Source organism: Capricornis sumatraensis, chromosome 1 (genome assembly GCF_032405125.1).
Source record: "Capricornis sumatraensis isolate serow.1 chromosome 1, serow.2, whole genome shotgun sequence".
NCBI lineage: Eukaryota > Metazoa > Chordata > Mammalia > Artiodactyla > Bovidae > Capricornis > Capricornis sumatraensis.
This window is the reverse complement of record NC_091069.1, coordinates 175,535,491-175,562,436: the sequence shown is the minus strand read 5'-3', so window position 1 is coordinate 175,562,436 and position 26,946 is coordinate 175,535,491. Positions and strand designations below refer to the sequence as shown.

The 26,946-nt window shown below is 39.5% G+C and overlaps 2 protein-coding genes across 4 annotated transcripts in view; both read right to left on the bottom strand.

Moving 5' to 3' along the window:
* Nucleotides 1-17,384, bottom strand: part of UMPS (uridine monophosphate synthetase) — a 45,557-nt gene extending 28,173 nt beyond the window's left edge. Inside the window, exon 1 of the mRNA XM_068975154.1 lies at nt 17,198-17,384. Coding sequence (XP_068831255.1) covers nt 17,198-17,353 — 156 coding nt within the window. The 5' untranslated portion in view covers nt 17,354-17,384. The remainder of the gene's footprint in view (nt 1-17,197) is intronic.
* A 7,851-nt stretch (nt 17,385-25,235) lies between these two features.
* KALRN (kalirin RhoGEF kinase) overlaps nt 25,236-26,946 on the bottom strand; it is a 694,704-nt gene continuing 692,993 nt past the window's right edge. For all 3 annotated transcript variants that reach the window (XM_068966221.1, XM_068966292.1, XM_068966655.1), the window contains 2 exons: nt 26,330-26,468; nt 25,236-25,781 (listed from right to left, as the gene is read on the bottom strand). In XM_068966221.1, the coding sequence (XP_068822322.1) occupies nt 25,236-25,781; nt 26,330-26,468 (685 nt within the window). The remainder of the gene's footprint in view (nt 25,782-26,329; nt 26,469-26,946) is intronic.

Sequence of the window (26,946 nt, the reverse complement as noted above, 5' to 3'; positions counted from 1 at the left end):
TGAAAAAGAACAAAACTAGAGGCATCATGCTCCTTGATTTCAGACTATATTACAAAGTAATAGTAATCAAAACAATATGGTATTGGCATAAAAACACACACACAGGTCAACAGAATAGAAAGCCCAGAAATGAAGCTATACATGTATGTTCAATTAATACACATTAAAGGAGCCAAGGATATAAAAAGGGAAAAGGACAGTCTCTTCAACAAACAGGTTTGGGGCACACTAGACTACTCCCTTACACCATACCTAAGAATTAACTCAGAATGGATTAATGACTTGAATGTTAAGACATGAAATCATAAAATTCCTAGGAAACAACAAGTGGTAAGTTCCTTGACATCGGTCTTAGCAATGATTTTTTTGGATCTGACACCAAAAGCAAAGGCAACAAAACCAAAAATAAACAAGTGGGAAAGTGGTTCAAGACTGCAGAGTAGAATATCCTGAACTCACCTCCTCTCATTGACACAACGATTCTATAGCTCACTGTGAACAATTCCCTCTAAATGAACCTGAGAGCTAGCAGAACAGCTACATCACAACCAAGGATAAAAAGGCCAATCGAGATAGGTAGAAGAGTTAGACACAGGCCCCTCAAAACTCCATCCCCACTTCAGCAACTCATAAGCAACAGGGAGCTCACAAAAACCGAACTTCCCCGACACCCTACCTGCGAACCTGCACCAGACAGATGAGCACTCAACACACTTGGCTTTGAACACCAACAGAGTTTAGATCCAGGAAAACCAGATGGATGCAGGGAATGGAGATTTGCTCTTAAATGGATTGTGAGCAGACTCACTCACCCTGGGACCCAGCTAAAGGGCAGCAGCTTGAAAAGAGCCCAGATCATATAGGGAGTAAATTCATTTGGTAATCTTGAAAACTCTGCCGGAATGTCACCACTGGAGCCCTCTCCAGGTATGGAAGCACTAGCAGGCATCATTTTTACACACTTGCTAGTGCCTTCCCCACACGCCTCTGCCCAGCACCCCCAGAGGCAGCAGGGGAATGCACCATTTCCCCATGCTTGTACAGCACCATAACAGCAGGTTCCCCATTTCCACCACAGCAGCCACAGCAGTGTGGACACACACCAAAGCCAGCAGGCATATGCAGCCCAAACAGGGGACGCTACTGGAGTGTGTACTCTGGTTGCAAAGGGGGATTTCATTCCTGGGCTCCACAGGTGTGAAACAGTAGAATACACAGTTTGAGAAATAACCAAGAACTACGGCAAGGTTAAGGGGTAACTAAGGTTCATTTCCAACGTGGGGCCACCCCCATCGAGACTGGAAGAAATGACTGTTTCACCTAACACATGGAAACAAACACAGAGTCAAGCAAATTGAGGAAACAGAGACATATGTCCGAAACAACAGAAAAAGATAAAGCTCCAATTCACCTGATAAACAACTTAAAGTAATGGTCATAAAGATGCTCACCAAAATAGGAAAAAGAATAGATGAACTTGAAAAAGAGAAAATGCAAAAATATACCAAAGAAAAATCAAAGAGCTGAAGAATACAATAACTTATCTGAAAAACACACTAAAGGGGTTCAAAAACAGACTAGATAAAGCAGAAAGACTGGTAATCTGGAAGACAGGGCAGTGGAACTCACCCAAACAGGGCAGCAATAAACAAAACACCAGAATTTTAAAAAGCAAGAACAGTCTAGGAGACCAAGGGAATAGTATTGAGAATAATGGCTTCCAGTTTAAGATAGTGGAGGAGGAGGATGTGCACTCATCTCCTGTGAGGACACCCAAATTGTAACTAGCTGTTGAACAATCACTGACAGGACACTGGAACCCACCAAAGAAAGATACCCCGTGTGCAAAGACAAAGAAGAAGCTGCAGTAAGAAATCCCATCCCCGCCAGGTAGGTGATCCACAGACCAGACAACAATATGCTGGAAAGTTATGCCACTGTTATGAAGCTTCCAAACGCCACTTCAGGCTTCCCAGCCTGGGCATCTGACAAAGGGCCTGACATCCCCAGGGAGTCTGGCCTCACAGGCCAGGGGCATTTGATGACAGGACTTCCCCAGGACTAGGGGAAGCATGGACTCCAGTCTTGGAGGGCACGAACAAAACCCTGCATGGGCAAAGACCCAGAAGAGGAGGAGTGATCCCACTGCAGACTGAACCAAACCACCTGACAGCGTTGCAAGGCCTCCTGTGGAGCCAGCAGGGGCTCACCACAGGGACAGGGGCGCCAGTCTGGGAAGGTCCCCCTTGGTGGTCGCCATTAACCGTACGAGCTGAGCTATTTGAAATCCTAAAAGAAGATGCTGTGAAAGTGCTGCACTCAATATGCCAGCAAACTTGGAAAACTCAGCAGTGGCCACAGGACTGGAAAAGGTCAGTTTTCATTCCAGTGCCAAAGAAGGGCAATGACAAAGAATGTTCAAACTACTGCACAACTGCACTCATCTCACACGCTAGTAAAGGAATGCTCAAAATTTTCCAAGCTAGGTTTCAACACTACATGAACCGAGAACTTCTAGATGGTCAAGCCGGATTTAGAAAAGGCAGAGGAACCAGAGATCAAATAGCCAACATCTGCTGGAACACCGAAAAAGCAAGAGAGTTCCAGAAAAACATCTACTTCTTCATTGACTACACTAAAGCCTTTGACCGTGTGGATCATGACAAACTGGGGAAAACTCTCAAAGAGATGGGAATATCTGCCTTCTGCGAAACCTGTATGCAGGTCAAGAAACAACAGTTAGAACTAGACATGGAACAACAGACTGGTTCCAAATTGGAAAAGCAGTACGTCAAGGCTGTATATTGTCACCCTGCTTATTTAACTTACATGCAGAGTACATCATGCGAAATGCCAGGCTGGAGGAAGCACAAGCTGGAATCAAGATTGCTGGGAGAAATATCAATAACCTCAGATACGCAGATGACACCACTCTTATGGCAGAAAGAAAAGAACTAAAGAACCTCTTGATAAAGGTGAAATAAGAGTGTGAAAAAGTTAGCTTAAAATTCAACATTCAAGAAACTAAGGTCATGGCATCTGGTCCCATCACTTCATGGCAAATAGATGGGGAAACAATGGAAACAGTGACAGTTTTAATTTTGTTGGGCTCCAAAATCACTGCAGATGGTGACTGCAGCCATGAAATTAAAAGACGCTTGCTTGTTGGAAGAAAAGCTATGAGCAACCTAGACAGCATATTAAAAAGCAGACGTTACTTTGCTGACAAAGGTCCATATAGTTAAAGCTATGGTTTTTCCAGTAGTCATATATGGATGTAAGAGTTGGACCATACAGAAGGCTGAGCGCTGAAGAATTGATGCTTTTGGACTGTGGTACTGGAGAAGGCTGAGAGTCCCTTGGACTGCAAGGAGATCCAACCAGTCGATCCTAAAGGAGATCAGTCCTGAACATTCACTGGAAGGACTGATGCTGAAGCTCCAATACTCTGGCCACATGATTCAAAGAGCCAACTCATTGGAAAAAAACCCTAATGCTGGGCAAGACTGAAGGCAGGAGGAGAAGGGGATGACAGAGGATGAGATGGTTAGATGGCATCACTGACTCAATGGACATGAGTTTGAGCAAGCTCCAGGAAATGGTGAAGGACAGGGAAGCCTGGTGTGCTGCAGTCCAAGGGGTCGCAAAGAGTAAGACATGATTGAGCAACTACACAGTGATGGGCAGACAGAAGCAGCAAGAAACAGCTCAGTCCCACAGTGGCTAGAGGAAAAAACATATCACGGAGAGTTAATCACGATGAAAAAGTAAAAAGTTATGTCCCAGATGAAGGGACAAGATAAAACCCCAGAAAAACAACTAAATGAAGTGGAGATACGCAGCCTTCCAGAAAAAGAATTCAGAATAATGATAGTGAAGATGATCCAGGATCGCTGGAAAACAGTGGAGAAAATGCAAGAATACCAAAGAACAGACAGATGAAAAATGCACTCGAAGGAATCAGCAGCAGAATAAGGCAGAGGAATGAATAAATGATCTGGAAGACAGAATAATGGAAATCACTGCTGTAGGACAGAATATAGAAAAAAGAAATGAAGACTTTGTAAGAGACCTCCGGGATAACATTAAACAACCAACATTTGCATTATAGGGGTCCTAGAAGGAGAAGAGGGAAAGGACCTGAGAAATATCTGGAGAGACAACAGCTGAAAACTTCCCTAAATTGTGAAAGGAAATAGTCAACCAAGTCCAAGAAGCACAGAATCCCAGGCAGGATAAACCCAGGGAGGAACACTCCAAGACACATAGTAATCAAACTGACAAAAATGAAAGACAAAGAGAAAATATTAAAAGTAATGAGGAAAAAACAGCAAATAACATACAAGGGAACTCCTATCAGGCTATCAGATGATTTTTCAACAGAAACTCTCCAAGCCAGAAAGGAATGTCACAGTACATTTACAGTGATGAAAGGAAGAACCTTCAGCCAAGAACACTCTACCCAGCAAGTCTCTCATTCAGATTTGATGGAGAAACCAAAACCTTTCCAGACAAACAGAAGTTAACAGAATTCAGGACCACCAAACCAGCTTGACAACAAATGTTAAAGGAACTTCTCTAGGCAGCAAACACAAGAGAAGGAAAAGACCTACAGAACATAAACCCAAGATAATTAAGAAAATGGTAATATGATCATACACATCGATTAATTACCTTAAATGTAAATGGATTAAGTGCACCAACCAAAGACATAGACTGGCTGCGCTGATGAAAACAAATGCATGTATGTACTTCCACTTACCACATCACTCGGCCTGACCCCCAAATTGTGTCTAATTATTTTATATTGTTAACTTAATCATGTTCCCGTGTAATTATCTTCTATTTTTGGTCTGGCTATTGATTATGAAAACTGATAAAACTTTTACTATTATGATTATGTAATTATTACTTGCTATGGTTTTTCCTGTGGTCATGTATGGATGTGACAGCTGGACTGTGAAGAAGGCTGAGCGCCAAAGAATTGATGCTTTTGAACTGTGGTGTTGGAGAAGACTCTTGAGAGTCCCTTGGACTGCAAGGAGATCCAACCAGCCCATTCTGAAGGAGATCAGCCCTGGGATTTCTTTGGAAGGAATGATGCTAAAGCTGAAGCTCCAGTACTTTGGGCACCTCATGTGAAGAGTTGACTCACTGGAAAAGACTCTGATGCTGGGAGGGATTGGGGGCAGGAGGAGAAGGGGACAACCAAAGATGAGATGGCTGGATGGCATCACGGACTCGATGGACATGAGTCTGAGTGAACTCCGGGAGATGGTGATGGACAGGGAGGCCTGGCGTGCTGCGATTCATGGGGTTGCAAAGAGTCGGACACAACTGAGCGACTGAACTGAACTGAATACTATTGGATCACGAGTGGTCAACAGAAAAAATAACAGAACTCTATATCACCAAACCTACAATTTAATAGAGAAACCGATAATCACTTTTCAAAATCCAGATGCATATCAGAATTATCTTGAAACTTTTTGAAAAATACAAATGCCCAGGTATTGCTTTTTTTTCTCCAGAGCTCCAGGCATGTTAAAAATAGATCTGTCCCCTTTCCCAGGATATCAGCTCATTCGAGTCTCATCTTTGATAATTAAGAGTAGGTAGGGACTTCCCTGGCAGTCCAGTGGCTAAGACTTCACCTTCCAATGCAAATGGTGCAGGTTCAATTCCTGGTGGGTGAGTTAATAATCCCACCACCAAAAATCCAAAACATAAAACAGAAACAATATTGTAACAAATTCAAGAGACTTTAAAAAATGGTCCAAATAAAGTTAAAAAAAAAAAAAAGAGTAGGTCACTCATCCCTCTCTTAAGGAGGACTTCATGCATGAAAGTGAAACAATTGTCAACGGTTAGGTGATTCTTTTATCTCTTTCTATACACATGGAATTTGCTCACCTGATATTTTAAAATTCTGCTTCAGTCCCACACCCCATTATTCAGAATGCCCATCATACTAAAAAAGCTGAAAGAATTCCAAAGGACATATAACTTTAGGTGGGAAAAAACTGCAACACTTATTTTAATACCAATGATCAGTTTTTAGACATCAAGACCTTCTAACAGATTCTAATTCCAAGGAGTCCCAAGCTCCCTAGAAGTCCTCCTGCCTCCTGTCTTGACTGGTCTTAATTAACATAGTCCTCTCCTACCCAGAGGCTTGGACACACAAGGATTTCCTTTTCTCCCTGCTCTCAGCCCAGGGCCTCTGCCAGGGAGTTTTCACCACTTGTGCCACAAAGGGTGAGCCCAGATGCTTACTGTTTAGAGCTCTTCCTTTGCCCTTCTTGGATGTGACTGAGGAAAAAAAAACTAGGGAGGAGACATCCCAGTGAGTGGATGTTTCTCATTTAGACTGAAAAAAATCTCCAACCCAATAAACAAGCCCTTCACAAACTACCAATCAGAAAAACTGCTAGCCATTGCCAAGCACATAGTAGGCACCTGTTCAATACTGGAAGAAATGAATGAATGAATCTAAAGAAAAAAATACTGAGAACATTCACATTACACACTATATATATAACAACTGTAAATACATATGTACCCAACATAGGAGCACCTCAATATATGACAAGTATTAACCACCATGAAAGAAGAAAACAACAGTTACACAATAATAGTGGGGGACTTTAACCCCCCATTTACATCAATAGAGATGGTCCAGACAGAAAATCAATAAGGAAACACATTGGACCAGACTGATTTAATTGATATTTATAAGAACATCCCATCCAAAATACAAATTCTCAAGTGCACATGGAACATTCTCCAGGATTTATCACATGCTGGACCACAAAGCAAGCCACAGTAAGTTAAAGAAACCTGAAATCATATCAAGCATCTTTTCCCATCACAATACTATGAGATTAGAAACACACTAGACAAAAAAACTGTAAAACACACAAACATGTGGAAGCTAAACAATATGTTACTAAACAACTCACTGAAGAAATCAAAGAATAAATAAACAAAAACACAGACTTCCCTGGTGTTCTGACGGTTAGGAATCTGCCTGCCAGTGCAGGGACATGGGCTGACCCCTGGTCTGGGAAAGTCCCACACGCAGTGGGGCAACGAAACCAGTGGGCTGCACACCTGGGGCCTGGGCTGCACACCTGGGGCCTGGGCTCCACAGGGAAACCGCTGCAACGAGAGGCCCATGCAGCTCGGAGAGCAGCCCCCACTCGCCAAAACTAGAGAAAGCCCATGTACAGCAAGGAAGACGTGGTGCAGCCTAAAAATATACACAGTAAAAAAAAAAAAAGATTCAAAATCCATGGGATGCAGCAAAAGGAGTTCTAAGAGGGGAAGTTATAGCAATACCATCTTACCTCAGGAAACAAGAAAAATCTCAATTAAATGACCTAACTTTACACATAAAGCAAACTAGAGAAAGAAAAACAAACAAAACCCAAAGTTAGTAGAAAGAAATCACAAAGACCAGAGCAGAAATAAATGAAACAGAGATGAAGACAACAGTAGAAAAGACCAATGAAACTAAAAGCGGGTTGTTTGAAAAGGTGAACAAAACTGATACACCTTTAGCCAGATTCATCCAAGAAAAAGGGGAAAGGGCTCAAATCAACAAAATTAGAAAAGAAAAAGAAGTTACAGTGGACACCAAGGAAACACAAAACCACTCCCAAGAAAAAGAAATGCAACAAGACAATGGTTGTCTGAGGAGGCCTTACAAACAGCTGAGAAAAGAAGATGAGTGAAAGGCAAAGGAGAAAAGGGAAGCTATGCCCATCTGAATGCAGACTTCCAAAGAACAGCAAGGAGAGAGAAGAAAGCCTTCTTAAGCGAAAAAAATGAAGATCATGGCGTCTGGTCCCATCACTTCATGGCAAACAGATGGGGAAACAATGGAAACAGTGACAGACTTTCTTTTCTTGGGCTCCAAAGTCACTGTAGTCATGAAATTAAAAGATGCTTGCTCCTTGGAAGAAAAGCTAGGACAAACCTAGACAGTGTATTAAAAAGCAGAGACATCACTTTACTGACAAAGATCCATCTAGTCAAAGCTATGGTTTTTCCAGTAGTCATGTACAGATGTGAGAATTGGAGCATAAAGAAGGCTGAGCGCTGAAGAATTGATGCTTCTGAACTGTGGTGCTGGAAAACTCTTGAGAGTCTCTTGGACTGCAAGGAGATCCAACCAGTCCATCCTAAAGGAAATCAACCTTGAACATTCATTGGAAGGACTGATGTTGAAGCTAAAGCTCCAATACTCTGGCCACCTGATGCAAAGAGCCAACTCACTGGAGGAAACTCTGATGCTGGGAAAGACTGAGGGCAGGAGAAGGGGTGACAGAGGAGAAAATGGCTGGATGGCATTACTGACTCAATGGACAGGAGTCTGAGGAAACTCCAGCAGTTAGTCAAGGGAAACCTGGCATGCTGCAGCCCATGGGGTTGCAAAGACTCGGACATGACTGAGCAACCGAACAACGAACAGCCAAAGTAACCACAAGCACAAAAAGCAATGATGGAAAAATCAGGCTCCCTGACCTCAGACTATACTACGAAACTGCAGTATGACACTGTCACAAAAATATGGATCAATGAAACAGGACACAAAATCCAGAAATAAACACACGCATTTATGGTAAATTAATCTTTGAGAAAGGAGGCAAGACTATATATGTAATGGAGAAAAGACAGTCTCTTCAATAAGTGGTCCTGGGCAAATTGGACAGCTATATGTAAAGCGATGAAATTGGCACACTCTTTAATACCATATACAAATATAAACTCAAAATGTATTAAAGACTTAAATGTAAGACCGGATACTATAAAACTCTTACAGGAAAACATATGCTCAACACTCTGACATACATTGCAGCAGTATCTTTTTCAATCCATTTCCTAAAGTAATGGAAATAAAATAAAAATTAAATAAATCTGACCTGATTAGACTCAGAAGTTTGTGCACAACAAAGGAAATAATAAACAAAATGAGAAGACAACCCACAGAACGGGAGACTATATTTGCAAACCATGAAACTGGCAAGGAATTAATCTCCGAAATTTACAAACACCTCATGCAACTCAGTATCAAAGAAACAAACAACTCAATCAAAATATGGGCAGAAGACCCAAACAGACATTTCTCCCAAGAAGAAATACTTATGGCCAAGAGGTATATAAAAAGATGCTCAACACCGCTAATTATTAGGGAAATGCAAATCAAAACTACAATGAGATATCACCTCACACCAGTCAGAACAGAATGGCTATCATCAAAAAGGTTACAAACAATAAATACTAGAGACGGCTTGGAGAAAGGGAACCCTCCCATGCTTTTGGTGGGAATGGATATTAGTACAGCCACTATAGAAAACTGTATGGACATTCCTTAAAAAACTAAAAATATATATAGCTATGACATTATCCAGCAATCCCACCCTTGAGCATAGCTCCAGAAAAAACCATGGTTCAAAAGAATCCATGCACCCCAATATTCACTGCTGTGTTATTCACAATATCCAAGAAATCGGAGTAACCTAAGTGCCCATCAACAGATAAATGGATAAAGATGGGGTACATATATACACTGGGATATTAGCAATGAAAAAGAATGAAATAACGCCATTTGCAGTAATATGGATGGACCTGGAGATTATACCAAGTGAAGTAAGTTAGACAGAAAAAGACAAATCATATGACAGACCTTATATTCGGAATCTAAAAAAAAATTATACAAATGAACATATTTACAAAACAGACTCACAGACTACAAAACAAACATGATTATCAAAGGGAAAGATGAGGGGAGGGATAAACTGGGAGTCTGGAATATATACACACTGCTATATTTAAAACAGATAAGCAGCAAGAACCTACTGTATAGCACAGGTGACTCTGCTCAATATTCTATAATAACCTCAATAGGAGAGGAATCTGAAAAAGAAGATACATGTGTACATATATAACTGAATCACTTTGCTGTACGCCTGAAACTAACACAACACTGTTAATCAACTATGCTACCCATATAAAATAAAAACATTAAAAAAAAAAGAAAAAATGACTGAAAGTTTTCTTAACTCGGGGATGGAAACAGACAGCCTGAATTAGGAGTGTTTGAAAGAAGATGAACCCAAAAAAACCTGAATGTAATAAAAATGTCAAAAGTTGAAGACAAGGGGAGAATCTTAAAAGTGGCAAGAGAAAAACAACGTCTTATGCAAGAGAACAACCCCCCTACCCCATTAAGACTATCAGCAGATTTCTCAGCAAAAACTTTGCAGGCCAGAAGGAAGTGGCATGATGTATTCAAAGTGCTCAAAGGAAAACACTTCCTACCAAGAATACTCTAGACCAGATGGACTTAATAGAGAACATTCCATCCCAAAGCAATAGAAAACACATCCTTTAAGTGTACCTGAAAGATTCTCAAGGATAGATCATATGTTAGACCACAAAACAATTCTCAAGGAATTTAAGACTGAAATCGTATCAAGTATCTTTCTGACCACAATGGCATGAAACTGGAACTCAGTTACATGAAGAAAACAAGAAAAATCTCAAATATATAAAGATTATACAATATGCTATGGAACTACCAGTGGGTCAATGAAGAAATCAAAGGACATTAAAAAAAAAAAAAAAACCCCTTAAGTCAAATGAAAATTAAAAGGAAACATACAGAAGTCTATAAGATTCAGCAAAAGCAGTTTTAAGAGTAAAGTTTATAATGATACAGGCCCACCTCAAGAAATAAGAAAAATTTCAAATAAACAACCTAACTTTATGCCTAAACAAAGCAGAGAAAGAACAAAAGAAGCCCAAAGTTAGCAGAAAGAAGGAAATAAAGATCACAGTGGAAATAAATGGAGACCAAAAAGACAATTTAAATAAATGAACTAATAGCTGGTTCTTTAAAAAGATAACCAAAATTGATAAACCTTTAGCTAAAGTACCAGGAAAAAAAGAGAACTCAAATCAATACAATCAGAAATGAAAGAGCACACACACCTGATACCAAAGAAATAAAAGGCTCCTAAGAGGTTACTATGAGCAACTATAAATCAACAAATACCCTGGGAAATGGATCAGTTCCTAGAAACACAAGTCTCCAAGACTGAACCATAATTGGAAATAATGAATAAATAGGAGAAATAATAAGGAGAATTAATCAATAATAAACAGACAACTCACAACAAACGAAATTTTAAGACCCTATGCCTTCATTGCTGAATTTTACTATTCAAAAAAGATTTAATTCCTATCCTCCTCCAATTCTTCCAAAACATTAAAAAGATGAGAGAATGTCTCCAAACTCCTTTTACAAGGCCAGCATTACACTGATACCAAAACCAGACAAGGACACATACAGAAAAAATACAGGTCAATATTGATAATGAATTTAGATGTACAAACCGTCAACAAAATATTAGCAAACCAAACTCAATGCATAAAGAAGATAATAAGCTATGATCAAGTGGGATTTATCTCAGGGATACAAGGATGATTCAACACTACTAATCAATGAGATACATCACATTAACAAAATGAAGGATAAAAATCATATGGTCATCTCAAGAGGTACAGAAAAAGCACTTGATAATATTCAACAACCATTGATAAAGACTGAACAATGGGTGGAGATGGAATAATAAAGGCCATATGATAGGCCCACAGCTAGTCATAGTCAACGGTGAAAAGCTGAAAGCTATTTCCTTAGGATCAGAAACATGACAAAGATGAGAATTCTTGCCACTTTTACTCAACATAGTACTGGAAGCTCTAGTCAGAGCAATTAGGCAGGAAAAAAGAAATAAAAGGCATAAATATTGGAAAGGAAGGAGTAACTAAGTGCCGGTGGTGGTTTAGTCACTAAGTTGATTCCGACTCTTGCAATCCCATGGACTGTAGCCTGCCAGGCTCCTCTGTCCATGGGATTCTCCAAACAAGAACACTGGAGTGGGCTGCCATTTCCTTCTCCAAACTAAGTGGATGACATGATTTTATATTTAGAAAACCATAAAGACTTCACAAAAAAATTGTTAGAATAAACGAACACAGTAAAGTTGCAAGGTATAAAATCAATATACAAAAATCTGTTGTGTTTTTACAGACTAACAACAAACTATCAGAGAAATAAAGAAGACAATGCCATATACAACTGCCTCAAAAAGAACAAAGTACCTAAGAATAAATTTAACCAAGGAGGTGAAAGACCTGTACGCTAAAAAGTATAAGACACTAATGAACAAAATTGAACATGACACAAATTAAGATATTCCATGTTTATATTTGGAAGAATTAATATTGTAAAAATGTCCACATTACCCAAAGCAATCTGCAGATTCAATGCACTCCCTATCAAAAATCCAATAGTATTTTTCACAGAAATACAACAAACAATCCTAAAATTTCTTTGAAACCATCAGTTCAGTTCAGTCACTCAGTCATGTCCAACTCTTTGTGACCCCATGAATCACAGCACGCCAGGCCTCTCTGTCCATCACCAACTCCTGGACTCATGTCCATCGAGTTGGTGATGCCATCCAGCCATCTCATCCTCTTCTCCTCCCGCCCCCAATCCCTCCCAGCATCAAGATCTTTTCCAATGAGTCAACTCTTTAGCGTGAGGTAGCCGAAGTATTGGAGTTTCAGCTTCAGCATCAGTCCTTCCAATGAACACCCAGGACTGATCTCCTTTAGGATGGACTGGTTGGATCTCCTTGCAGTCCAAGGGACTCTCAAGAGTCTTCTCCACCACCACAGTTCAAAAGCATCAATTCTTCAGTGCTCAGCTTTCTTCACAGTCCAACTCTCACATCCATACATGACCACTGGAAAAACCATAGCCTTGACCAGACCGACCTTTGTTGGCAAAGTAATGTCTCTGCTTTTGAATATGCTGTCTAGGTTGGTCATAACTTTCCTTCCAAGGAGTAAGCGTCTTTTAATTTCATGGCTGCAATCACCATCTGCAGTGATTTTGGAGCCCCCAAAAATAAAGGCTGACACTGTTTTCACATCCATTTGTCATGAAGTGATGGGACCAGATGCCGTTATCTTAGTTTTCTGAAAGTCGAGCTTTAAGCCAACCTTTTCACTCCCCTTTCACTTTTATCAAGAGGCTTTTTAGTTCCTCTTCACTTTCTGCCACCCAAATAGCCAAAGCAACCTCGAGAAAGAAAAATAAAGGTGGAGACTTCATACTCCTTGATTTAAGCTATATTAATAAAGCTATTGTGGTCAAAACTAATTGGCATAAAAACAAATAAACAGATCAACAGAACAGAATAGAGAGCCTAAAAATAAACCCAAGCACATATTTCAATTAACTTACGAGAAAGGAGCCAAGAATGCACAACGGGAAAGGACAGTCTCTTTAATAACACACTGTTGGTAAAACAGGACAGCAACATGCAAAAGAATGAAACTGGACCACTATAATACACCATACATAAAAATTAACTCAAAATGGATTAAACTTGAATGTAAGACCTGAAAACATAAAACTCCTAGAATAACACACAGCTGGTGTTACTCCCTGACATTACTCTTGGTGACATTTCTTTGGATCTCACTTCAAAGGCAAAGACAACAAAAATAAAATTAAACAAATGGGACTATATCAAACTGAAGAGCTTCCACAGAACAAAGGGAGCCATCAGCAACACCCCCTCCCCCCAAAAAGTACCCTTCTGAACAGCAGAAGATATTTGAAAATTATATTTCTGAAAAGGGATTAGTATCTAAAATAAAGAATTCACAGAGCTCAATAAAAATGATCTGATCAAAAAAATGAGCAGAGGATCTGAATAGACATTTTTTCCAAACAAGACACACAAATAGCCCAGAAGCGTATGAAAAGATGCTCAAAATCACTAATAATCAGGGAAATGCAAATCAAAACCACACTGAGATATCAAATGGCTATTACCAAAAGAGCAAGAAATAATACGTTTTGGTGAAGATGCAAAGGAAATGGAACCCTTCTGCATTTATGGTGGGAATGATAATTGGTGCAGCCACTGTGGAAAGTAATATGGAGGTTCCTCAAAAAGTTAAAACCAGAACTCCCATGTCATCCAGCAAGTCCACTTCTGCATATTTACCTAAGGGAAATGAAAACACTACCTTAAAAAGATGTCTGCACCCCCACGTTCACTGGAGCATTCTTTACAATAGCCAAGATGTGGAAACAACCTAAATTGCAAAACAACCATCAATGAACAAATGGATAAAGAGAATGTGGTATGTACACACACACAGTGGAATATCATTCAGCCAAGACAAAGGTAATACATCGCCATTGGCTCAACATTTAAGGGCATTAAGGGACTTCAAGGGCATGATGCTAAGTGAAATAGATGGAGAAAGGCAAATACCTCATGATCTTATTTATATGTGGAGTCTTATAAACACAAAGATAAATCATAGATATAAAGAACTGATTGGTGGCTGCCAGAGGCAGAGCAGGGGAGAGGCAAAATGGGTGAAGGAATTCAAAAGGTACAAACTTCCAATCATAAAATAAGTAAGTCATGGAAATGTATTATAATATGCAGCATAGTGATCATAGCTCATGATACTGCTTTGCATATTTGGAGGTTGCTGAGAGATCTTTGAAGTTCCCAGCACAAGAAAAAAATCACAGTTATGTTAACTACACTTACTGTGGCAATGATTATGCAATATCTACAGTCATTACATACACCTGAAACAAATGTAATGTTATCTGTCAATTATATCTCAATTTTTAAAAAATTAACAAAAGACTATATACCAAAGTGTTTTTGAAAGTTCTCATAAATACAGAGCCACTAGTTGATAATCTTTCCCCACAAAAATCATCACATTGTAACACTACAATGCATACTCCCACCCAACACCATCTTATTTTAAGAAAAGTGAAGAATTACTAAGTGACCTATATCCGAGGTGTTCAAATTTTTTTGTTCCTGTATTTCTAAAGATTTGAAAAATTTATGAATATTTTTAAGCAGCAAAAAATGTAACTTCTGGAGTACTGAAAAAATCAACATATTATCCTAGAACTGTTACATCATTCTTTTAAGTGAACACAATATGATCCAAATGCCATATTGATTTGATAAGCAACATCTGCTTTAAAAAAAAAAAAGAGAGAGACTTCCCTATTGGTCCAGTGGCTAAGACTCTGCATTCCCAATGTGCGGGAAGCGGGATGGGGGTGGGGTAAGGCAACTAAAGATCCTGGATATCACTATTAAGACTTCAGGGAGCCAGAAACAAAACAAACTACAACATGAAAATGCTTAACTATGAAACCTGGAAAAATTTACACTTTCTTGAACTTATAGTCTCATTTCATTATCTCCAGAGAATTTTATTCCAATGCAATATACATTTATGCTTGAAAAACTTCTACTGATCATTCTATGATACTTCTCCAAAACAAAAATGTATGTAAACTGAAATTTTAAATTGTTTAAATTTTTAAAATTTCCCATGACCGTAAGTCTCTAAATGTTAAAACTTCTATGTTATTACAATTGTTATGATCATAAAATGAATTAAAACATAATCTGCAAATTTGATAGAAGCATAAAACATATTATTTTGAAAATGCATTGCTTAGTGACAGGAATAGTAGTACCTGACCCTGGCAATTAATTTATGTATCTAGTATAACTGACTATTACTACTAGGAAGTCAGAGTTCAGTGCAAGTTCTATTGCGTCTTAGGTGTGCAAATAATAAGAAATCCTATTTACATACATAAGCAGACATGAAAGAGTTCTGTTATAGCCAGAACTCTCAGTGTTTTGAGCTCCTTCTGTGTTAACTATCCAAAATAACACACACATACACACAAACCTCAACATCTAGTATCAAAAAATAATTTTTGGTCATCTGTAAACTGATGACTTCTTCAAAAATAAACCAATTTTTCAAAATAAGATCCCTAATCATTCACTTTCTCAGCACTGATGAGATGCACCATAGCAAGATTCTGGATGGCAAGAACATTCTAACCCACTTCAACTAGTGCTTCAGTCCTTTTTGTAATAACCTCACAGAGTGAGGTTCACAAGGGGTGAACAGAAACCCTTAGTGGTGGAGAAAGCTTTACACATGTCTTCCAGACAGAACTTCTGTGACAATGCCAAGGTTCTACATCTTCACTGTTCAATAAGGTAGCCACTAGTCACATGTGACCAAATTTAAAAATTCCCGGGACTTCCCTGGTGGCCCAGTGGTTAAGAATGCGCCTGCCAATGCACGGGACAGGAGTTCAACGCCTGGTCCGGGAAGATCATACATGCCCCAGAGCAACTAAGCCCATGTGCCACAACTACTGAGGTCAGAGTGCTTAGAGCCTGAGCTCCACAGGAGAATCCGCAGCAGCGAGAAGCCCAGGCACAGAATAGTCCCCGGTGACCACAACTAGAGAAAGACCACGGGCAGCAACGAAGACCTAGCGCAACCAAACAACAACAGCAACCCATAATGGTGAATACTCGCAAGCGGCAAGGAATTTAAACAGCACATTTAGACCCTTCTACTTACACTGTGATCTGCAGCTTTGGTCGGCAGCTTGTGAGGAAAGCACAATCTCCCATCTTCCCTCAGATGTACTCAATCAGTCAATCAGATTACCCATTTAAACAAAATTCCAGGTGATTCATATATACTCAGAGTTTGAGAAGCATTGTGCTAGAAATCTCTTAACTTCTACACAGCTTTTCCCTTTTATTCACCAAAGAACTGCTTCCATGAAATGTCCACCCTCTGGCCTTAGTTCTTGCTCCTGGCCACAAAGTCCAAAATCGAATCCCCTTTTCCTAGCAAGAGCCTTTCCAAGTATTTAAGCAGCTACAAAATTCTTCCCTCACCCACCATTTCCTCCCCGTCCCATTTTCACGAAGTTGAATACGCAGAACTCCTCCAACTACTTCTGTGAGAGCCAAAGCCCCAAACTGGGTTCCCTGACTCGGCTGCAAAGCACGTGTCAAAGCCAAGCGAGTCTACGAGCAGGCTGCCCTCTAGATCCTAAAGAGCCGAACAGTTCCTGGTCTCTGGGTTTCGCAAACCAACTCCCCCAAGCCGAAGCAGGGTCGGCCTTCCTGCTTGGCTCTTTTGATCTCACCCAGAGCCCAACTTCTGTCACCCCACTCCTCCTGGTCCCCATTCACGCCACGAAACCCTCTCCTTTCCTTTCCCCGGTAGGTACCTGACTCAGAATACGCGGTCGAGACACGATGCCCCGCAGATCGATGTACACAGGGGAAGAGAGCCCACTCTTCAGCACGAAGTTCCCAAACTTAAAAGCCTGCACGTCGTACAGACCCGTTACCAAAGACCCCAAAGGGGCATCAGCCGCCGCCATCGTCCCGCTCTTCCAGTTCACTCCAAACTCCAAACCTCGCTTGCCGCGGCGCCCGATGACGCCACCTGAGAAGTCCCGCCTCTTCCGGCCCTTTTTCCGGCGACTGGGCGGGGTAGCTGGCTGCGCGCGGCTCCGGGTCCCAAGTAACGAGGAAGATGAATTTACACTTTGGTATCAAGGTTATCCAGGAGGAATATCATGCCAGCCAGTCTGAAAATCTAAGCATATTTTGTATTCACAAATCAGTTCCTTAGAGGAAATTCCCATTATGGGTAGATGGCAATACTTTAAAGATACCGTTAAAATCGTAAGGCTCATAATTGTTACTCATCAAATTGATTCTGACTCATTTGAAGAACTGGCTTATTGGAAAAGCTGCTGATGCTGGGAAGGATTGAAGGCGGGAGAAGGGGATGACAGAGGATAAGATGGTTGGATGGCATCACCGACTCGATGGACATGAGTTTGAGTAAGATCTGGGAGTTGGTGATGGACAGGGAGGCCTGGCATGCTGCAGTCCATGGGGTTGCAAAGAGTCGGACACGACTGAGCTGAACTGAAATTGATTCTTATTTCTGTTTAATTTTCTTTATGTATGTCTGTGTTTTCTGTGAAGACAAGATGACCAGCCAGCGTGAAGGAGCCCATGCTTTTGACAGTTCTCGTTTCAAATAAATGCAATAAAATCTTGATGAAATAGAAACCAAACTTTAAGATATTTTTATTCTTGTTTGCAAAATAAACTAATCATAATACTTCAATCCCTAATACATATCAACCTAAAGAATAAAATGGCCAGTTACTGTACCAGCAAAATGAGTTTTACTTGGGAATGGCAGAGGAATTGCATTATCAGCATGGAAACTGTGGCAAACCATAAGCAATCCTGGAGAAGAAAGGAGAGGAATGCAACTTTATGAAGATGCCCCAGAAGTTGGGAGGGTTTGCTTTGAAGGAAAGTTCTTTGGAGTAAATCAAGAGTTCAGGTTGGTGACAGCTTCTTATGGGCTGACAGTTTCTTGGTTGCTTTTCATTGGCTGCATTGTTGCTGAGCAAGGGAAAAAACCTTCCATCCCCATGCTAAGGAAGTTAAGTAAACCTCTTCTTACCCAGGGATGTAAAATAAGGTGCACAGGGTGGTATGTGCTTGTGTGTGCGACAGAGCTCCTCCGTCAGGGCTTCCTCCCTCCACTTTAAATAAGATTTTCCTTTACAGTATTAATTTTAACACACACTAGTTAATTGACAATATACTATGAATTAGTTTCATTTGCATTTGGGTGGCACACAGAGGCTCTTTCAAAGCCTCATTACGTCTGCACAGTCTAATCCAGACTCCTGGAGTCCACAATATATTGTGTAAACTTGTGAGATCCATCCCATATGGCTTAACAATTTTCTAACAAAGTTGCCAAATGAAACACCAGAATGAAGTTAACAACACACACTGACACTTATTTGGCATTTTTAGATAGAGAAATGCCTTAGAGTATTTCTTCAGGCTATAAAATTGTTCTTTTCTTTCCAAAATGCTGGGCAAAATGTGTTTTAATAAAAGCGCAATATTTTCATCTTGTCAAAGGCTTTCATATATTTGGAGGAAGAACAAAAAAAAATTACTCTTTTCTTTTACCGGACATTTTAATTCGAAAGAAAACAAAAGACCACCAGAAATAATCTTTAATATAGTATATTTATAGGAATGCATAACTTGAGATGTACATTTTGAAGCTTCATCCATAACTTAGAACATTTACTGTAATGATAATAACAAGACAGCAAGTCATCACTTTACAACATTACACATGAGTGATTTTGACTTACAAATAAAATATTTACAACCTACCTTTACAAAACGACATTGTGTGCATACAAAATGAACAACTGCAGAAAACTTTAAAAATAATGAAACAACCAAAAACCCAGAAGATACACTTAAGGCAGACCAGCAAGACACTGAAATAATTAAGGCTGTGGAATTCTTCTGCACCTTGAAAATATAGAGCTATTTATCAATACTGTGGAGTGATTTTAAATCAATTGTTACAAGCCTGATGGAAGTATGTACTTATATGTATATGTGTAATGGTCCCTATGGGGAAACCTGTCCACTTATGGATAAGGCCTTTTATCTGAATGGCCAGAGAAGCCCACCCCCAGACTCTCAAAAGACTTGGTGGGGAGGAATCACTCAAAACCAAGAGGTGCCAATAAGATTTGCAAACCAACTGTCACATATTCAAATATAAAGAGTCTTCTGACTCCAGGCAAACAATAACCTCAATGATGGTCCCATTATGTTTCAAGCTTTGTTCGTTTGGCTTTGTAGCTTCAAAAGATAGCAAATAAATCCCTAGTGAGTAGACTCTAACTCTACCCATCAGCCCTAATGGTTTTGAATGGCCCTAAATGGTTTTCAACTAGAAAACTGATCCACCTGGGCTGTCTTCAAATGGATAGATTTCTGCATATGAGCAATAACATATACATACATATTATACACTATATACATGTACAGATGTACATATATCCATATTTTCCAACAGTTTGCACTCTGATCACTACTGTTCTCTGACTAGGATCTCGTTCTGAAGAACACGTTTAGTTTTTTCACAGTCTTCACATTTGTCCTGACTACTATTTTGACTTACTCACCTTCCCCATAGAGTAGGCCAAAGTCCGGCAGAAACAAAAGTAAAAGCACCGGGGTCAAAAAAAATCAATCATAGAGATGACATATATGGCTTAAGTTAGTAAGAGAAGATGTATGTTTTGCTACCTTCAAATTCATAACCACAGTCTTTGAGATCATAGTAACAGTCCCCATAATACTCCAAGATGTGGCTTCATTTCTTGACGGAAGTCGGGCATTGATGTAACTCTTACGCTAGCTATTCCTCAGCTAGTAAATTCATTTGCACTCTTCCATTTCTTCAGCCATCCTCACTATCCAAAATAACAGTTAGCTGAATAAGCAGTTAATCTTGTTCATCTGAATAAAAACAGAATCTGACCACAGTTTAGAATCTCCCAGCAAATAGGCTAACAGGAAACACAATAGCCCATGAGTATTGATTTCAATCTTTTCATAAATGTCCCTTAAAGATGAAAATCTGTCTTAGAGTAATTGTTTTTTCCTCTCCTCTAACTTCTACATGTATTGAAAATGAGGAAGAAATGTCTTTCATAGAAAATATGGCCTGTGTTCTACTATTTTTGTATATATTTCTCACATGAATAATATTCTCTATTAAAGATATCTAATGCTATGGACAAATTTCAGCTGTTTTTAACCCTCTAGAATTAATGAAACAAAGAACCTTTTAGTTTTTAGAAAATGTATATTAACATAGTAGTTCCCTTTTCTTAGTAGAGAATGGGTAAATCTTATCTCTTCTAACCCCACCTTGAGTTTAGTTATTCATTTCCAAATGATCCCTAGATTTTAAATAGTTAAGAAAACTGTAATGCTAATAAACCCACTGAAAGCTCACGTACTGTGGTCGCCTAACCCAGACTCCACAGAGATGCTACACGGGAGGGAAATACATAAGCCCCACATTTCTCAAAACTGAACAAGCATGTGGTGAGTTTGCACTTTTTCCCTACTATGAAGACCCTTATGTTTGAAATATTTCCTCCTCTATCAGATTTATGGGACAAAGTTTTACTTAAGATACAGAAATAACCAGCATCTAGTGTATAACACATTTGCCCCTTCGTAGTCTCACAAATCTCAATGTCCATGCTCTTCCACAAGGCAAGAAAAAAGTAACAACTGACTCACCAGCACTAAATCATGGAGACTGTGGAAAAACAAATATGCCACTTCCAGGACATCTAATTATCTTAAAACAGAGAAAAAGATCAAAGTTTTCCCTCCAAAAACTAACAGTTCATTTCTACACCTGTGCATTTAATTTGCCTCTTACTATAGAAATCTGTGAGATTCTAAAGAAATGAGTTGTGATATCAGAAAACATTTTATTCTCATCTCTGTCCTCCCAGTGAGGAAAGTGGCTGTTTGGACTTTTCTCTGTCAATTTTTTTCTAGAGCATATAGCTTGAGAAGAGAGTCGTGGTTGCTTTGGAGGGCATCTTACTCTGTGCTTCTGCCATAAGACATACTCGAGAAAACAGTTTATTGACAAACACTTCATCAGCTCTCCTAACCTTTTTCTGTAAATAAGCTTTTAAATGATTGAAATTATAGGCTAAGATCAAATAACATTCAGACAAAGAGCACCTAGTACTTCCAATTAAAATCAACTTACAGAATTTAATCTCATAAGTTTGTAAATGGTATCTAAAGACATGAATATTGAAATCTTGGAATGTTCAAAGTTACCATCAATAAAATTCTTAGCACTGGCAGTGTGTAGCACTTTTTAAAAAATCAAAGTATTTTCTAGACATCCCAACTAAGGTATTTTCCCCACATTCCTATGAGATTAATTCCTCCCTCCTTCCCCCAACTCCCATTTTCACAATGGGGATATTTGGGGCAGAAAAAAAACAAAGACTTTCTGTAAGAAAGGACGAATCAGGAACAGCTGAAGTTGAAACTCAAGAATTCCTGGGCTCACCCTATGTTCAGATGGTTTCATTTAAAAGATATTTTAAAGAAAAAATGCTGCAATATCAGTCAGTCTAAATACAATGAACTTCTTTATCTCCCATCCTCCCCTCTGAAAGGCACTACTATTTATAAAGACTTGTGAACCACAAAGCGGTGCAGCCAGCTTTTCCTCTGCTTCCTCTGTTCCCCCCAAGAGTGTTTATGGCTGTGAGAGACCTGAAGGACACCTCCAACGTTACAATTTTTTTTCTTAAACATTTTCTCACGTTCAGCTGTACGTGGATATAAATCTGTTTAATTTGAAACCAATGTAAAAGGTGTAGTAAATTACTATGTATACCTTTAAAAACTTATTGTGGGTTGTCCCTGATCTTTTCCTTCTTTCTGCATCCCATCCTTATAAAACAAAAAAAAAACCCCAAAACCCTATATAATGGATATAAGCCAAGCAAGAAACTTGTGACTTTAACCAATATTTATTTTTCCCATTTCAACTGGAAGTTCATTCTTACTGATTCCTAGTTAAGTTTTGATTGCAAAAATTACCATAATTAGAGGGGACTATTTTCTCATCTCTCCCCTCTTCTCTACCACAAAGTAATAAATCTCTCTGCCAAAATAGGTACAAGAAAGTGGTTCCTAATCCTTCATCCCTCACCACAGTTGCCCACAGAGCAACTAGAGTATATTTCCCAGCCCCATCTTCTGGGATTCCTTATTTCCAACTTGCTAAAGAGAATTCCCAAACCAGGAACACAATCAACTTATTCTCATTGGGAAGGACCAGGAGCTTTGAAGATAGGATGTCTCCCTGTTAGCTTTCTTCAGTTATCAAACCATATAAAATATATATCCTTTCTCTTGGGGCCTCTATTAAATTCATTCTATTCTAATGATTGTACTTTGGCTCCAGTTAACAGAATCATGCTTGCCTTCCATTTGGCCCATCCCAGCTCTGATGTGAAAGCTGTTATAACTGCTTTGGCTCTAACACTCTTGCCCTCCCAACAGCACAGTTTCATTAATGCTGTCCTGTGCAGTCTGGACACCATTATCCTTCTCAAGCAAAAACTCAGCTTGTTTCCTACATGGTCATAAAAACTCATAAAGATTCAGCAGGGGGCTTTTTAGTTATCGTCCACAGTGGATGGAACATAACTTGCCAAGCCATACTGTACAGATATTCGTAATCCTCAGTGCCTGTATTTATCCCATGATGAGCCCAAGGGACCAGGCTTTCTTCTTTTATGTTGTGTCTTATAATAAAGACATGTTTACTAAAAGAGTTTTTAGTAAACTTGTTTTAAATTTCAAAATATTGTATCATATAGTATAGTTATAGAACTATGGGTTTAAATGAAGAATATGAAGGGTTAGAGAGCTCTGAGAAAGTAGCCTGCGTGGCCCAGGGCCATTTGAAAACTAGGAAACAAATACAGTCAGAATCAGTTTCCACTTATTTGGTTAATCCTGAAAATACATAAGTGCTATCTAGTCTTATTGCTTGTACTTTTTACTAATTTATTAGTCTATAATCTTAAATGGGATGAGGTGGAACACAGATGAAGAAGTTGACTTTGAAGTCAATGGAAAAGAATGATGAGTATTTTTAATTCTACATTTCCACTGCAGGAATAAGTATTTTATATATTAAAGTTCAGGCTTAGTTTCTGTCATTCTTCTTCATTAAGATAGGTTTATAGTTCTATTTATCCTTCATAAACTCTCTGCTTGCACTTCTGTGCTGCATGATTTTAATTTTTTCAGGCTTTTTATAAGAGAGAAGCAATGCCATTAAACCTGATTTGAGCAAACACTTAAGTTATATTTTTTAAAATAGCATTTGCAAAAGAGTAATTTAAAAAACACATTCTAGGAAACAAAGGATGGCTCATGTACAAAACACAAAAACAAATCTCCCAAAAACCGAGGAAAAAGAAAGAAAGAAAGAGACCATGAAATGCCCAGGTTTAATTTTTTTTTTCCACCAGTGGAAAAAAAGGCAGTTCATAACCATCTTGTGTGGAGAATATATACCAGAAAGCAGTGTCGGCCTCAAAATGCAATTAGTCCTTTTAGTCCAGGGAAATATTAGTGGCTGAGCAGTGATAGATACTGCAATTGCAGTTAAAACTCAATGCTCTGTTAGGATGACGTATCAGATTTTATTCCATGGCTTCAAAAAGAACTTGGGACCAGGCCTTTGAAAGGCCTATATGGCTGCTTCCTTTTGGTAAGCACCCCTTCATTTCTACAAGGGGTTAGAAATAAAGCAGGCTAACTTTCTGAGGACTGCATTCTACAGCTGCAGAAGACATCAGAAAGTGTTGTTACGTTGTTCACAGGAACTGCAGGAAAGGTTTCTGTTTGCACTTTTGCATGAACCTGTTTTATTCGTTACCTATTTCAAATGAAGTGTAGACATAAAAAATAGCCCCACAACTCATGCTGTATTTGGACTTATTCCCTGGCAGGCTTTCCTGCCAGATGAACTCTGAGCTGCCAGTGAATCTGGGGATAGCATTTCATAAACAGAACCTAGGTTAGTCAAATACCTGTGACTGAGAGAAAAATCTTCTCACTCACAGATTGCAAAAGGGTAACATTGCTTTCTCTTAATGCACAGGTTCTGGTAAAAGAGTTCTATATAAGATTTATAAAATGTTCTTAAAAAAACCAAACCTGTCATCTAATTGTGCTTAGTCAAAACAATGTAATGCTTCGGTACATAAATTACTGTCTTAACTGGAGCACTCAAAGTTACTTAAGGTTGATTTCATATATATCTCTATATTATAAAACTCTGAAAGTTGAATGCGATATATTTTTACTGTATGTGTACATGTATCCTATTAAGAAACTATATGTAAGTAATCTAAACCAGTACAGTTGACATACATGACATCTCTGTTAAATAGAACTTCTTGCTTAAAATTTCAGCAAAGGCAGGAACCTTGATACTTTCTTCAGTGATCTTATGTTTTGCCAAGTTAACCACTCATTTTGGAACACAGTTAAAATTTCATAACAGCTATTCCTGTTATCTCTGCCTCTCTTCTGAATACTTTTCGTGACTCTGTACATCTGTATCTCTTCTGAACGACCTTCTAGAAAGTCCCTGGATTTAGGATGATTTCACTGCTGCTCAGACCTTGACAAACCAATGAGGAGGTTTAAGAGGTACATCTCTCAATCCAGAGGACCACATGGAGTGAATGATGGACAGAATTATTTACAGACACATTCAGTCTTGCTTTGGTTCACACTGCACTTCCATGTGAAACCACGAGGGCTGGGAGATGGCTACGTGCCTTGGTTTAGCCGATTGACAATGTAGCTCTTGACGTTGGGAATGGGGCGCACATCATTCTGATGCTTGCGGCGCTCGATGAAGCACGCCAAGCGGGAGGTGTCCAAGGGGATCTTGGAGTAGCTGCCATTGTGGGGCTGCAGCCACGGATGCTGCAGGCAGGTGGCTGCCGTGGGCCGCCTCCGAAAGTCTTCCTGTAGGATCACATTGATGAAATCTCTGGCAGCATTGCTCACACCGCAGAAGTACTCGTGGGGGAAGCTGAAGTCCACCCTGCACACATTGATACACGTCTCCTCCTTGCTCTCATCCAAGAAGGGGGAGACCCCACTCAGCATGACGTATGTCAAAACCCCGATGCTCCAGATGTCGGTGCCCAGGGATACAGGGATGCCCTGGATCACTTCTGGGGCAGCAAACTCGGGGTTCCCCAGCAGGTGGTGGATATGGAAGTGACCTGAGATCTGGACAGCGTCCTCCAAGTCAATGAGCTTCACTCGAGGCACTGGAATCCGTAGGTCAATGAGCAGGTTTTCAGGCTGCGGAGATCCAAGGAGGTGGGGAGGAAAGAAGGCAAGTTCAGCTCTGTTTTGACTACCTGTAGGACTCCAGCCACTCCAACATGGTTCTGCTATTCTTTGATAAAGCCTGTAGTGTGCAGGATGTTCCCTATGCTTCAAACTGAGCTAGACTCTGAGGCTGGATGGTACTTCAGAGAGGTTGGTTGACACGGAAAATCCTGTCTTTTTAACTAGCCCTTCTGCACTGAGAGAGTAAATTATTTATTTGGGGGAACAGGGGCTTCTTTTAGAAAAAGACAGGAACATTTAGTGATTCCTTCTATAAAGTCAGACAAAGTGGTTAAAGCCTACCTACCTTCTCTTAGCCCAGATATTATGTGACTCTGATGTGTTCTCATTAATTCAATAATAACACACAAATTGTGTGACAACCCGTTTTGTGTTTAATATTCATAGGGATTCTAATGCAAGAAAATAAAATAAAATGAGAATTTATATTCCTCAACGGCAATGACTGGCAGGTTGAACTTAACCATTTCTCTGCTAGGGTTGCTATTCCTTATTACCTTTATGTCCAAATGTGCAACTCTGCAGTTATGAAGGTACTGCAGGGCTTCCATGATGTCTCGAATGTAGAAAGCTACTTTTTCTTCCATCAGCTCATCATGATTCATAAGGTAGTCCAAGAGTCGGCCATCGTCCATCCTGAAAAAGGGAAGAAAAGGCAAAGGAAATATGTTTGCAAAGAAAACAAAAGAATAGCACACACAGAAATCTGTAAGATTGCTACTATTTCTCCTATTCCCTATTATAAATGAAAATCAGTGTTGCAAGACATGTGCCTTTTAGAGTCCAAAGTTAGCACAATGTTCAGAACTTATATTAAAAAGATAGACAAATAGATATGGAGGAGATAGAAAGAGATAGAAATAGATGGATAGATAAGAGAGAGATGCATGCTTCAGGGAAAACATCTGTATACTCTTAAGACACATTGTGAATGCCTGCTAAGTCGCCTCAGTTGTGTCCAACTCTGCAATGCTATGGACTGTAGCCCGGCAGACTCTGTGCATTGAAATTGCTCACAAGGAAGTCTGACATGCCTTTAAGAGAGGTTAGATTGCAAAATAGAGAAAGGAAGGAGACAGAGAGAGATCTTGCAACTATCTGAGTAACTGGAATC